The sequence below is a fragment of the Diplotaxodon limnothrissa genome, linkage group LG16 (genome assembly GCF_057381915.1).
Source record: "Diplotaxodon limnothrissa isolate DT_005_m linkage group LG16, D_limnothrissa_male_GT1.1, whole genome shotgun sequence".
NCBI classification, from domain to species: Eukaryota; Metazoa; Chordata; class Actinopteri; order Cichliformes; family Cichlidae; genus Diplotaxodon; species Diplotaxodon limnothrissa.
The window spans coordinates 40,835,056-40,849,069 of NC_140611.1; the positions used below are offsets into that span (position 1 = coordinate 40,835,056).

General features: G+C 40.8%; 1 protein-coding gene across 1 annotated transcript in view; it reads right to left on the bottom strand.

Moving 5' to 3' along the window:
* arhgap15 (Rho GTPase activating protein 15) overlaps window positions 1-7,239 on the bottom strand; it is a 30,460-nt gene extending 23,221 nt beyond the window's left edge. The window contains exons 1-3 of the mRNA XM_085374172.1: window positions 7,200-7,239; window positions 4,916-5,084; window positions 4,775-4,846 (exon numbers count right to left, since the gene is read on the bottom strand). Of these exons, the coding sequence (XP_085230298.1) occupies window positions 4,775-4,846; window positions 4,916-5,084; window positions 7,200-7,213 (255 nt within the window). The 5' untranslated portion in view covers window positions 7,214-7,239. The remainder of the gene's footprint in view (window positions 1-4,774; window positions 4,847-4,915; window positions 5,085-7,199) is intronic.
* Window positions 7,240-14,014: the final 6,775 nt, after the last annotated feature.

Genomic DNA, 14,014 nt, shown 5'->3' on the forward strand with positions numbered 1-14,014 from the left:
CGCTCACACCTTTGATAAAGTCTGGAAAGTGTCAGCTTCCTTTTTATAGATACAAAAATATGTAAATGTACTGATCTGAATTATAATATTTCTGACTGTCTCAGGCAAAATTTCCCAGATTTTAATCGAATCGAATTGAATCGAATCGTGGATCGAATCAATTCGGGACCTTGTGAATTGGAATCGAATCGATTCTAGAAATCAGTGACGATACCCAGCCCTAGTTACTAACTACCGCGGTCAAGTCATTAAGGGAGACGGGATCAAACTGCTCTAGGACAGCTGAGCACATAGGAGAAAGACAATGATCTCAAGCAGCAGACGACGAGACAAGAGCCCTAATCGATAGAATCTTGTCAATGGAGCAATCGAGTCCAAAATATCAGTGCAGGTAGAATGAAGAATGTCCGAAAGGTCCTCAACACTCTTACAGTTGGAGTTCATTATTCCAGAATCCATAAAGGCAGCAGAAAAAGCGGGCGCTGTCAGAGCATTAAGAGCAGCGCAGCGTTACAGTGAACAACACAGGAAGATAATCGGAGATGCGCAACTTGGATATTTCCGTGATGCACACATCCAGCCCGTGGGAGAGCACCAAGTCCAGTGTATGACCTTTTTCATGCGTGGGACCGGTAACCCACTGGGTCAAGTTAAAAGAGTCAATAATATTTAAAGTCCTTGACCAAAAGTTTAGAGTCACAGCAGACATGGATGTTAAAATCACCAAGGATGAAAAAACTGTCGAATTTAAGAACGATTCCAGCCATAAAACCTGAAAACTCTTTGATAAAATCCTTTTTAAGATGGAGGACGGTATATGAGGGCACACAGCAAAGGCGCAGCAGAGTGTAGGTGTAACTCAAACAGTTGGAGTTCAAAACTAGAAAATGAGTCGTGCTGTAATATTTGATGAAATCGTGAAATCGAGCGTTGAACACGGTGGCTAAGCCTCCCCCCCTACCAGAGGGCTGAGGGAGAGTGAAGAATGAGAAATTAGGAGGAACCAGTTCCAAAAAAGCTCCAGACTCACCGGGTTGAAGCCATGTTTCTGTCAGAAACAGAAAGTCCAACTGTTGTGACTTTAGGAAGTCGTTTAATACAAACGTCTTGTTTGCTAATGATCTTACATTTAGTAAATCCATTTGGAGTGTGTAGATCCTAACATCAGATGTTCCAGCTTGGTTAAGTGTACGAAGATTTCTGTGGTCCACACCGCATCCACGGGTCCGAGGCCGCTTAGGGAAATAGAATGCTGAGAGCGGGGGATCAAGTGTCATGGGAGCTCCAGGGACAACAGGCAGGATCCATCTAAAGATGCACTCTGCTGGTCCAGTAGTTCCACGAGAAGCATGGAGAAGAGCTCGGACTTTGATGAGTGTACCAGCCCGCTTTCCTCGTTTCCTCGGGTGCTTCTTCCAGGAAGTGGTGTAGGAGTGTTGGCACAGATAAACCGGAATACAGGGCTCAAAAAGTGGTGGAGGAGGCCCATAATCATCTCCTGTGTCCGTTTGTTTAAGAGCCAGGTCATACGATGCTTTGATTTCTAAGAGTAGCTGGCGATTGTACACACGCAGAGCGAGGGCATTTTAGGATCAAATAGAAAAGGATAAGGCTAGCGAAAGCCAAAGCAAAGCTAGCAGAGTTGACGGACGTGTCGCCGTGCATACTGCTGGCGCCATCTTCCTAAGAAGGCATGGGATCTCTTTTCATTGCACATGCTGATGAATGCCAGATCTATTTGCCACTAAAGCAGAAGGATAGCATCTCCATAAAACGTGTTTTGACATGTCTAGATGACATTAAAGCTTGGTTGGCTTTAAACTACTTAAATTTCAAGTACAAGAAAACAGAATTGTTGGTGTGTGGACCCAGTGGTGCCTGTTAGTCCTCCTGTTGATTTTGGATCCCTGGAAGTTTATTTTAAACCTGTAATTACTGACCTTGGTTTTAAGTTGGACAGTGGTTTTAAATTGGACAACCAAATCAGAGCAGTGGTGAAGTCCAGTTTTATTACTTAAGGCGACTGGCAAGAGTGAAATCTTTTCTTTCGAGGCAGCACCTTAAAACAGTGATCCATGCTTTTATTTCATCCCGTCTGAACTACTGTAACTCACTTTATGTGGAGGTCAGTCAGTCGTTGCTCTCACGTCTGCAGCTGGTTCATGCCGCTGCATGACTGCATAACAGGAACTCGTAAAAGAGAGCATATAACCCCTGTCCTGGCCTCACTGCATTGGCTGCCTGTGTCTTTTAGAGTTCATTTTAAGATTCTCATGTTTGGTTTTTAAATTCTTTCACTACCTCTCTGAGCTTTTTCATCCACGCACACCTTGTCAGTCTCTCAGGTCAGCTGACCAGCTGCTCCTGGAAGTATTGAGATCCAGGAGGAAGCTCACAGGGGGCGGGGCCTTTTCTATCATGGCTCCTAAATAATGGAATAACTTGCCCTTCCATGTTAGAGAGGGGCTGTATCCCAATTCAGGGTCTGCAGCCTTAAAGTACGCAGTCTCAACGATCCTCAAGGGCCGCGTACTTAAAGACCGCTAAGGCCGGAAGTGCGAGGCTTGTGAAATGGGATGGTCTAGCCTCCGTTGCGCTGCCCAGGTTGCCTAACAACCATGATACTAACAGCTGGAAACGTGTCATACAGCTTTGTTTGACAGAAATGAAATGAAGAAAATCATTTGTTCATTTGTTTGTTTGTTTCTACATGAGCTTTGGTCATTCTCTGTAAGATTAAGGTCAGCTATTGAACGGCGTATATTTTAAAGTAAAGGCTTTAAAACCAAGTTAGTACAAACGTCACTAATGTCACATGACTTTGCCGACATGTGGCCAACAGTAATGTTTTAATGTTCTTCATTATTAAACATTTGCACATAAATAAGTGACATAATATTCAGTACTTACTTAAAGTTTACTCTTCAGGCGCCCCTCATCCGCCGTTTTTTTCAGCAAAATTATCCACACCCACCGCCGCGCTATGCATTCTGGGATATATTGGGCCATGAAGTCTACACCGCCACGTCCTTAAAATTCAGGGAAATGAAGGACGCATTTGAGGCTGCATTTCGAGCAGCCTTCAAATTGGGACAGCCTTTGTCGCGTCGCTGTGACGTAATCGGCCTTAAAATGCGGCCTTTAAGGCTGCAGACCCTGAATTGGGATACAGCCAGGGCCCTTCACTGTCCACTTTTAAAACACGTCTGTGACAGCAATGACGGCCCCGACCACATACTTTCACTCTTTACACACTTTTTATTCCTGGTTGCTGCATCTACAACTCCCGGCCACAGCTTTTCAGCTGCATCCCACACATAACGTCTCCCACCCCATGCAGCAGACTGTGACAGCACTGAGCAGCTCCTTCAGTGGGAGACTGCGGCACCCACGGTGTGGGACGGAGAGATTTCGCAGGTCTTTCCTCCCCACTGCTGTCAGACTCCACAACAAAGACTTTAACTGAACAAACACACACATCCACACATGTGCAATAACACTAAGTGCAATAATCTTTTCTGGCATCGTTGTATTTTTACTCAGTTGTATATAGCATTCGTATTCTATTTTTATCTTATTGTATATTTTTATTCTATTTTATTCTACTGTATATAGTATATTATTTTATTCTATTCTGTACAGCTGTGTACTGTATTTATTCTTATTGTATTCTAATTTTTGCGTCATAACTTTTGCACTGTCCACTTCCTGCTGTGACAAAACAAATTTCCCACGTGTGGGACTAATAAAGGTTATCTTATCTTATCTTATCTTAACACCTACCCAACCAAACAAACAAACACTTCCTCAGGTCCTCCCATATGGAAAAGAAATAGTAAAAACTTACAAAAGACTTGCATCAGATGTGGCCTACTTCATATAGTGAATCATATAAGGCTTACATGATTTACTCATGAAAGTGGCCACTTTCTCATTACTTTCATATAATGTTTTAGTAAGTATTCAAAACATACAAGTTTCATTTATATAATTTTTCAAGGGATCTTATCTGTTTTCACTCTTGTATGCTTTTTCATACAAGTTTCACACAAGACAGATATATATTAATCTTATAAAGTTTGTATCTTTTCCATTTGGGCTGGCACATTTAATATGCCTGAGATCGAGCTCAGGTGTGTCAACTTCCCCCACACGAACCACGCCCCACCACAATGTCTTAAAACCCATTTTTATTCTTTGGCTTTTGGCCTCAATGAGACTTAGTTTTTCTTAAAATTAAATTAATTATTAATTAATTAACTATTTCACTTTCTTTTATTTGGATCTTATTTATATGTTATGAATTTTTATTATTTAGTTCCAATGTGCAGCACTTGCTTTCTAAATAAAGATGATGATAAAGAAGAAAGGATGCACAAATTACACTGTAAGTATTGTAAATACTTACACTCTGGACACGTCACCAGTCTGTCACAGGGCTAACGCAGAGAGACTGGTGGTGGAATCAAACTCAGGACCTTCTTGCTGTGAGGAAACAGTGCTAATCACTGTTTCGTACGCCACTGTGCTGTTGTTGAAACATTCATTCATTTAATTGGGAAGTAGATTTTTTGTGTTTTCATAAATGATGACCAATCTGCACTGGGATCAGTTGTTGTGGATCGCAAATAAAAAGCAAAATGACAAAGTAAGATCATCTTACAGAGGAGTGAATGTGGGGGGAGTCAGATGTGGAGAGAGGAGATTAAACCGGATCTGTGAAGGAACTTTTCGAAAACAGGAGGAATGTAATGATTATATAGGTTGTAATTACCAGAGGTTCAAATGTAGCAGCTCCTGCTACCACAACATTGTGCTGAGACTGATTCCTGCGATGTCGAGAGATCTGCAAAAGACATGTTCATTAAAACAGAAGCGTCTCCTGCAGGCTGGTGCTTCTTTGTGATTTACGTACAGGTTTCTGAGGAAGGTCGGTCTCCTGCAGCACCATCGACTTGGACTGACTCAGACGGTCTCCGGAGCTCGGAGAGTTTTTAATGCGCATCTGCACGGCTCCCTGTGTCGCTGTGCTGCGCTGTGGAGCCTGAATCCCTGGTTTCACGGTACTCTGCAGGTTCGTGATTCTGCACATGAAAAACAAAACAATCATTTTTATCATTTCATAGCTTTACAGTTAGTTATGATGTCTGTGAATTTATATTTCTATGCATTTAAACAATCCACTTTAGAGAAAATGTATTATGATATTACATTTTATTTCCCATTAAAATAATGAAGACTATTATGTTTCCCCAGGCAGTATGGGTAACCATTTTCTCAGGTAAAAACGTACATAGACTGTTCATTCTTTTCATTTGTGTACTTTGGGAAATACTTTGTAGAATTTGTATCCCCCCACTGAAAGTTTATTTTACAATTTATTGAAAAAGTAGCTTTTAAACACCCATTATGCGTAATGTTAAATTAACCATGATTAAATAAAAATACATTTAATAAAATATGTAATATTAGAATCAGTTAAACTTAACTGAAATGGCTCTGTCTGCGTCTATTCACCTGTTTACACCTCCTGTTTGTTTAAACTGAGTGACTGAACATTCAGAAGTTCCATCCACAAAAGGATCTGAGGACAGTTTGACTTTTTCCTGTTTGCTTCACTTTAGTTACACAATGTCTGCCTTTCTGCTAGCCAGCTGCAAGGAAACCAGAGCTGAAAAGACTGAGGGTATGTTTGAATAGTACCTCTTCTCTCCTTTTCTAACCAGTTTTCCTCGATCTAAGTGGGAAACAATATAAGGAAAGCTGGATAGGAAAATTAACCAGGACTTAGAATAAGAGAAGAGTGTGTCCGGTTGTATTTAAACTGGCAGTGTCGGCAGCTTTTGGCATGGAATGTAAAACACACTGTTACTTGACATTTACAGTTCTGTTGCTGGTTTACATGAATGGCTGGATGGTGTATTTTATAGAACAGCATTTTTCCTCTTCTAAAGACGTTAATAAGGGAAGCATTGAAGCTCTTTTTCTTAGTATCTGGAGAATTCAAGTAGTTCTTATTGCTGTCATGCAGATACTTCCAGGCCACATGATTCTGGTGACAGAATTTTACCACGTGTCAGGTGTGTAAACAGCCATTGTCTTTTATTTATATCCTGCCAAATCACAACAACAATTCCCTCAAAAGTCAAAGGGGGAGGGAGGGCGAGAGAGAGAGATTATTTCAAACATGGAAATATAACTGAAATAAGAGAAAAGAAGAAAAAGCACAACTTAAAAAACATCAAGTTTTCATGTATATCTCTATGTCCACACAATGTGTGTGCTGGAAAAGAGTAGGATGAAGTTTACACTTTTCCTGGAGAATACAATGGAAAAACAATCAACAACATTAAAAAACAGCATTTCTTGAAATCCCTAGTCACATCTTTTTTCAACAGTTTTAATGAAAAGTTTGGTGTACATCAGAGGTTGAGCAGTATCAAGAAAATGTCAAAGTACCATCTCGTAACACTTTGGTCTTCCTCCTAAAATGTGGTTAATCAAATAATTTTAAAAAAGAGGGTAGGGCTGGAGAATGTGGGGCTATAGAAAGAAGCTGATGGTTTGTATGTACTTCCTGAACTCTTAGTGTGCAATATTACATTTAAATATATTGTTGAAATGTCTGGTAAGTGTGTTAGAAAATGCAAATAAAAACATTAAACACTCTGATCATTTTGTTTTTTATGACGTTGACATATGTTTGAATCATCCCTCGTGTCTGCAGTTCTGTGGGTTTGAGCTGTTTCAGTAACTGACTGTGACATAAAACCACATCATAAAAACAGCACACTTAAAAATATGATCAGGTCTCAGAACTGACATGATGAGAAGTGAAGCCTCATTAACCGGAAACAAAATGAAACCCTCCAAACAACGGAAGCTGGACCGTCAGTCATGCATGAAGTCTTACGATCATAACCTCATAGTCTGAATCAGAGACTGTTACAATGTTTCCATAACTTCAGATGAGATTGGTCTAAAAAAAATAAGCAAATGAAATCTTTATGCTCATTTAGGGTTATTCCTATTATTATTGGCCTTTTTTTAAAATTTCAGCCAGAAGTGAGCGGAGGCCTACAGAAAGTAAACAAATGTGAACCCCAGTAACGCAGCGGTGAGACCTGCAGACACACACCAAAACAAACCAATCACAGAGACAACAGAATAATGAGATTTCATATTTAAAATGAACTCACCTTGTACCCGCCATCTCTGTATGTCTCAGATCACAAAAGAAGAGACGCAGAGAGGCCTAACTGTCAGAGGAAGTAAAAAGCATCACGTGGTTTCTTCAAACCAGACGTCTCAAACTACAACTGCTGCAACCTCCCCATTTCCTGAAAACAAACCTCACTCTCGTGAGACCAGACACGGGCAGTTTGTCACTTCTGTCAGTGCTGGTGTTCAAACATTACAGATGGTCTGACTTTATTTACCCTGGATTTATAAACCTATTACTCAGAACAGCTGATTAGGAACCTAATCAGATTATTTCGATTATTTCAAGGCTTTCTTGGCCTGTTGTTGTGTTAGTACATAGTAAATTTATTATTTTAGAAAAATTATTCCACCTAAATATCTAATTTATAAGATATAAGTGACTTATAGGTAATTAATATGCTTATATACTATAATGTAACATGTTTAATAACAGTAGCTTTATACATTGCAAACAATATATTCACCATTTTAAAATAAATATTACACCAACTGCACACAAGTTATCAAGGAGCTGTTGATGGCTCATGGCATGGTTTTGGCATCATTTGGAATTTCTAAATAAATCATTAACAAAGTGTTTAGATAGTATACATAATCTCAATAATGACAGTGAAATGGGCTAACTGTGTGTCTGTGAAGGTTCTCAGATGCTTTTCTTGGCAAGCTCCTTTGGGCTAACTGTGTGTTAGCACAGGTTTTTATTAATATTTCTTTCATGCTGTAGTTAAGCTTGAGACATTCAGACAGGTACCAGCTGCTAGTTCAGTATTTAGAGTTAGCTGATCCAAAGTGAGTTTATACAACAGGAAAAGGAAACAGACAAATCACAAAGATACAAAACTGTCATGGTCCTGGGTCGTGCGACCCAGTGTTTTGTGTTTAGCCTATTTTGATGTTTATTGTTTGTTTAGGTTCATTAAGTTAGTCCATCCCATTTGTAATTATGTTACCCTTGTATTAAGCCTCCCTTGCCCTTCGTGTGTTATGTCTGTGTGTCTTGTATTGTCATGTTCATGCTGTCGCTTCAGTTGCACTCTCCTGTCCTGTCGTTAGGTTCATGTGTGTCAGCTGTGCTCCCATGTGTGGCCACTTCCCCTGATCATCCCTCATGTGTATTTAGTCTCGGTGTTTCATACAGTCTGTGTCGCGTCGTCTGTGTTCCCACCCTCTGTGTTTCCATGCCCGGTCTGTTGTATTCTAAGTCATAGCCTTACCATAGTTTATTCCCAGTTTAGGTTTCTGTTTAGTTATTGCTCTTGTGCTGCCCTTATTCTTGTTTGCTTCTTTTGTATTCATCAGCCACAATAAAAGGCTCGCTTTTGGTTTAAGTTCACTCCCGTATCACTTGTGTCTGCACCTGAGTCCTCCACGCACTCTCCACACGGTCTGCCACAGCGGACTGTGACACAAAACATTTAATATAATATAATGAATGTCTTTTTATAATTTTAAACTGACATGTGTAGTAGTTGGATTAAACATATTATTTCAATAAGGAAAGATTAGAAACAACTGAACATGATTTAATGCAGAATTCAATTTGAGGTATTTGCCCCCCCCGTTGTCACAACGACGCGACAAAGGCTGTCCAGATTTGTAGACTCCTCCGAATGTAGTCGACAAATGTGTCCTCCTTTTCCCCAAATTTGAAGGATGGGGTGAGTGTTTGGGCCCCTCCTCCAATTGGAGGTGGGCGGTGCACGGGCCATCCCTCGGTAAGGGGCCTGGACCTTGGATTGTCCACGGCGTCCGCCATGGCGCACCAGGGTCCAGTCAGAAGTCCATCCAACCATGGTGAGTTGGATGGAGGCGAGTGTTTTTAAACTGGTTTTTCTACCAAAGTTTAAATTAAATTTTTAAATTAAATTTTTAACTTAAATATGTAATTTTTAACTTAGATTTTTAAAGAAATAAAATAAAGAAAATGAATTGGTTTTGAAAAAAAACCTTTTAGTTATTAAAGAAAAAAGAAATCAAATTAAATTATAATAGGCCAAATGAATATGAATTTGTGTACCTATGTGGTGACGTTACGACCTGTGAAGGTCTTCTTCAAATCAAAATCAAATCAAATCAAATTCAAATTTTATTTGTCACGTACACAGTCATACACAGTACGATATGTAGTGAAATGCTTGGACAACTGCTCGTGACCTAAAGAAAACAAAAAAGGAAAAGGCTCTTTGGCGCCAAAGAAAAACGATTACAGGTCACCAGAGAACTTCAATCTATACATCTAAAAACCACAAACCAGGCGAGAAATTTGGGTGTAGTGATGGATGCAGACCTAAACTTAGAAAAACACATTAAGACAATAACAAAGTCAGCTTACTATCACCTCAAGAATATATCAAGGATTAAAGATCTGATGTCTCAACAGGACCTGGAAAAACTAGTCCATGCATTCATCTTTAGTAGGCTTGATTACTGTAACAGCATCTTTACAGGTCTACCTAAAAAATCAGTCAGACAACTACAGCTCATTCAGAACTCTGCTGCTCGAGTCCTCACTAAGACCAAAAAAGTGGACCACATCAGTCCAGCTCTGAGGTCTTTACACTGGCTGCCTGTCCGTCAGAGGATAGACTTTAAAGTTCTGATGCTGGCCTATAAAGCTCTGAATGGTTTAGGACCAAAATACATCAGTGACCTCCTGACCCAGTATGAACCTTCCAGATCCCTCAGGTCATCTGGATCCGGTCTTTTATCAGTTCCCAGAGTCAGAACCAGACACGGAGAAGCTGCATTCAGCTTTTATGCTCCTTATATCTGGAACAAACTCCCAGAAAGCCTCAGATCAGCTGAAACACTCAGTTTATTTAAATCCAGGTTGAAGACTCACCTGTTCTCAGCTGCATTTGAATAAAGCACCAAATCCACACTTTAAGCTTAAATTTCAAAACTTACATTTAACTACTGATTTTATCTACTGTTCTGATTTTATCTGTTTTGATTTTATATACTGTTGTTTGTTTGTTTGTTTGTTTGTTTGTTTGTTTGTTAATTAGTTAGTTAGTTTATTTGCTTGTTTTATTCAATTTTAAATCATGCTTTTTATTTGTTCTTGTTTCTAATGTCTCTGTAAAGCACTTTGAATCACCTTGTTGTTGAATTGTGCTATACAAATAAACTTGCCTTGCCTTGCCTATGAATAAGATAGGAAATAAATATGAAAAATTAAAAAGGGTAAATTTAACTAGGAAGGAATAAAATATAAATTAAGGTTAAAAATGAAATAACTGTACAACACAAATTAGAATGAAGGGTAAATTTAACTGGGAGAATAAGATAAAATATATAAATTAAAGTTGAAAATAAAATAACTGTACAACAAAATACACAATATAGAACTATATAAGAATGTATGAAGAAATATAAATAAATATATACACAATAACAGCAGCGTGATTTAAGTAATGAAGTGAAAACAATGTCCAGAATGTCCAGTGTGTGTAAGAACTGTATGTGTGGGTCAGTACTGTGTGGTGGTGTGATTGAGAGACCGTATCGCCTGCGGGAAGAAGCTCCTCCTCAGTCTCTCTGTGTTGGTCTTCAGGGAGCGGAATCGCTTTCCTGACCTCAACAGAGAGAACAGTCTGTTGTTGGGATGGCTGAGGTCCTTCACGATCTTCCTGGCCTTGGTCCAGCACCGCCTGCTGTAGATTGAGTGCAGGTCAGGGAGCTCGGAGCGGATGGTGCGCTCAGCTGACCGCACAACCCTCTGTAGAGCTCGTCTGTCCTGCATGGTGCTGTTCCCGAACCAGGTTAAGATGTTTCCCGTCAGGATGCTCTCTATGGTGCAGGAGTAAAAGTTCCTGAGCACCTTGGAGGGCAGTTGGAAGTCTCTCAAGCGTCTGAGGTGGTAGAGACGCTGACGGGCCTTTTTCACCACGGTGTTGATGTGACAGGACCATGACAGGTCCTGCGTGATGTGAACTCCGAGGTATTTGAAGCTGTCCACTCTCTCCACTGGGCACTCGTTGATGACAGGGGTTAGGGTTAGGTATTAGGAACGTGAGCTTTTGTTATTCCGTCAATACGGTTCAGGTGCACTGGCAACAGAGGTTCATAGTATTCCACCCATTTATTCCTGTATCCCCTGTACTTGAGGCCTCTATTCTCCATCGGTTCCCTGGTAGGTCTTACTGTATGCCTTATTGCATTATATTTGTAAAAAATAACAAACACATTTAAATATATATATATATATATGTGTATATATACTAATATGATATCAGTCTTCCTAATGGTATTTACAGTTGACTCATGTTTTGTATTTAAATACTATTTTCCCACAGATAAGAAAAAAAACACAAGAAAAAAATCAGGCTCCAATTGGAGTTCACACCTTCCAGACCTAGATGCCTCTCCTTGGAGGAAATATAGCGGTCAAGGTAAGTATTACAGGTAAGTTTTAAATTTTTTTTTTTTTTTTTTTTTTTTTTTTTTTTTTTTTTGGGAAATGAGACCAACTGTGATAAGTGACTATAATATCATAACATGGTAAGACCCATACAGGTTATCCTAAAATTGTAATTTAAATAAAGTAAATGCTTAAACACTCCTGGCAACACTCTCCTCCTCTGTCCCTCCGTCCATGATGCACAGGATTGCAGTCCCAGAATACCCAGGGAGTTTGGTAAGTGGATTTGAAAGTGTTTGACTAAGGGAGTATTCAACCTGTTTATCCTAATGCTATACAAGTGTTGTTTCAATCTGTCCAACAGCGTTTGACCCGTTTCCCCGACATATATTAACAAACACTGTTCACAAATGATACCATAAACTATATTTCTACTATTAGGTGTAAAGTTGTCCAGAATTGGAGCTCCAGCACCACCATGTGGGTTGAACAGGTATCGCCCTGCATTTAAAAAATGCTGGTCTAAGCTTTGTGTTCTTCCCTGTCGGTGGCCTCCGAGTCTGGTTCTAACCAACATATCTTTAAGGTTTTTATTTTTCCTGTTGGCCACTATTATTCTACAGTTTTGGAAGGGGGGTGTATCAGTTAGGACTCTATTAAAGTTCATTTTGAAAATCCTGTTCAAAGGTAAGTATGAGGTAGAGTACATTGTGATCAGCGGTAAAATTTCCTTATCCTCCTCTGTCCCGCCCTGTCCCTGACTAACTACTTGGGGTGAGAGAATGTCTGCCTCTCTGGAACCCAATTCCAATAAGGTCTTACTTTTAATTGTTCTCAGGAACCTTTTTGAATACCCCCTTCGTCTGAGGCTTTGGAACAAAATCATAATGGACTTCTGGAGGTCTGTTTCACGGGAGGAGATTCTGTAAAATCTAATGATCTGCGATTTCACAATTCCCCTGAATGTATGTTTGGGAAAAGCAAAATGGGGGACCGATTGCCGAAGGCAATCGGGCACCAATGCACTGGCCTTCCTTGCTCCTGGCTCAAGGAACCATGCCCTTCACGTGAAGCCCCGGAAAGGGGGGATATTATAGCATCCTGAGTGTGAGGCCTCCAGATGAGGGAGGGAGGGGGAGATGGGGAAGAGAGGGAGGGGGGAGGAGAGGAGAGGGGATAGAAAGAGGACCAGCAAAGGAGAGAGGGAGCGGGAGGGAGAGCGAGAGAGTAAGGGAGAGAGAGAGAGAGAGAGAGAGAGAGAGAGAGAGAGGGAGAGCGAGAGAGAGAGAGAGAGAGAGGGAGAGCGAGAGAGAGAGAGAGAGAGAGGGAGAGCGAGAGAGAGAGAGAGAGAGAGAGAGAGGGAGAGCGAGAGAGGGAGAGAGAGAGGGAGAGAGGGAGAGAGAGAGGGAGAGAGAGAGAGAGAGAGGGAGAGCGAGAGAGAGAGAGAGAGAGAGAGAGAGGGAGAGCGAGAGAGAGAGAGAGAGGGGCAGAAAGAGAGGGTGTTGAGTTTGGGGCCTAGGGTCATCCCAGCATAGGGTTACAGGCGGTTAGGTTTAGGATTTAATTCAGGGTTGGGCTTCATGAATGAGGCTAAGCCCAGCCCAGGGTTAAAAGTGGTTAGGGGTTAGGTGAAAACAGGCCACCAAGGGCCTGACAGGCACTGTCCATCGTGGGGGCCGAGGGTTCTTGCCGGGAGGTGGAGACCCTGCCCGGGTGTTCCAAAAATTGCCCATATCTTGGGTTAACTGTCTTGGGGCCGTCGCGACGTTTCGGCTGAGTTGTGCCTTCTTCAGACTGGCCCGGTAATAATGACTCTTTTTATTTAGGTTCTTTCTCTTCCTTTTATTTAGGTTTTTTCAGGTAAGTATATTTTAACTTTACTTTTTCTTCTTTTTTTAGGTTCTGCGACAGGTAAGTATTTTTTTACTTTATTATTTCTTCTCCCTTCTTTTTTTAGGTTTTTTTCTTCCCTCTTTTTAGGTTTTTTGTTCAAAGTTGAATTTCAAACCCCCCCCTGGTTAGGGTAAGGGTTTGGGACAGGCAGGGGCATCTCCCACCCCCACGAGGCACGGGCAAAGTTAGGGGTTAGGTGAAAACAGGCCACCAAGGGCCTGACAGGCACTGTCCATCGTGGGGGCCGAGGGTTCTTGCCGGGAGGTGGAGACCCTGCCCGGGTGTTCCAAAAATTGCCCATATCTTGGGTTAACTGTCTTGGGGCCGTCGCGACGTTTCGGCTGAGTTGTGCCTTCTTCAGACTGGCCCGGTAATAATGACTCTTTTTATTTAGGTTCTTTCTCTTCCTTTTATTTAGGTTTTTTCAGGTAAGTATATTTTAACTTTACTTTTTCTTCTTTTTTTAGGTTCTGCGACAGGTAAGTATTTTTTTACTTTATTATTTCTTCTCCCTTCTTTTTTTAGGTTTTTTTC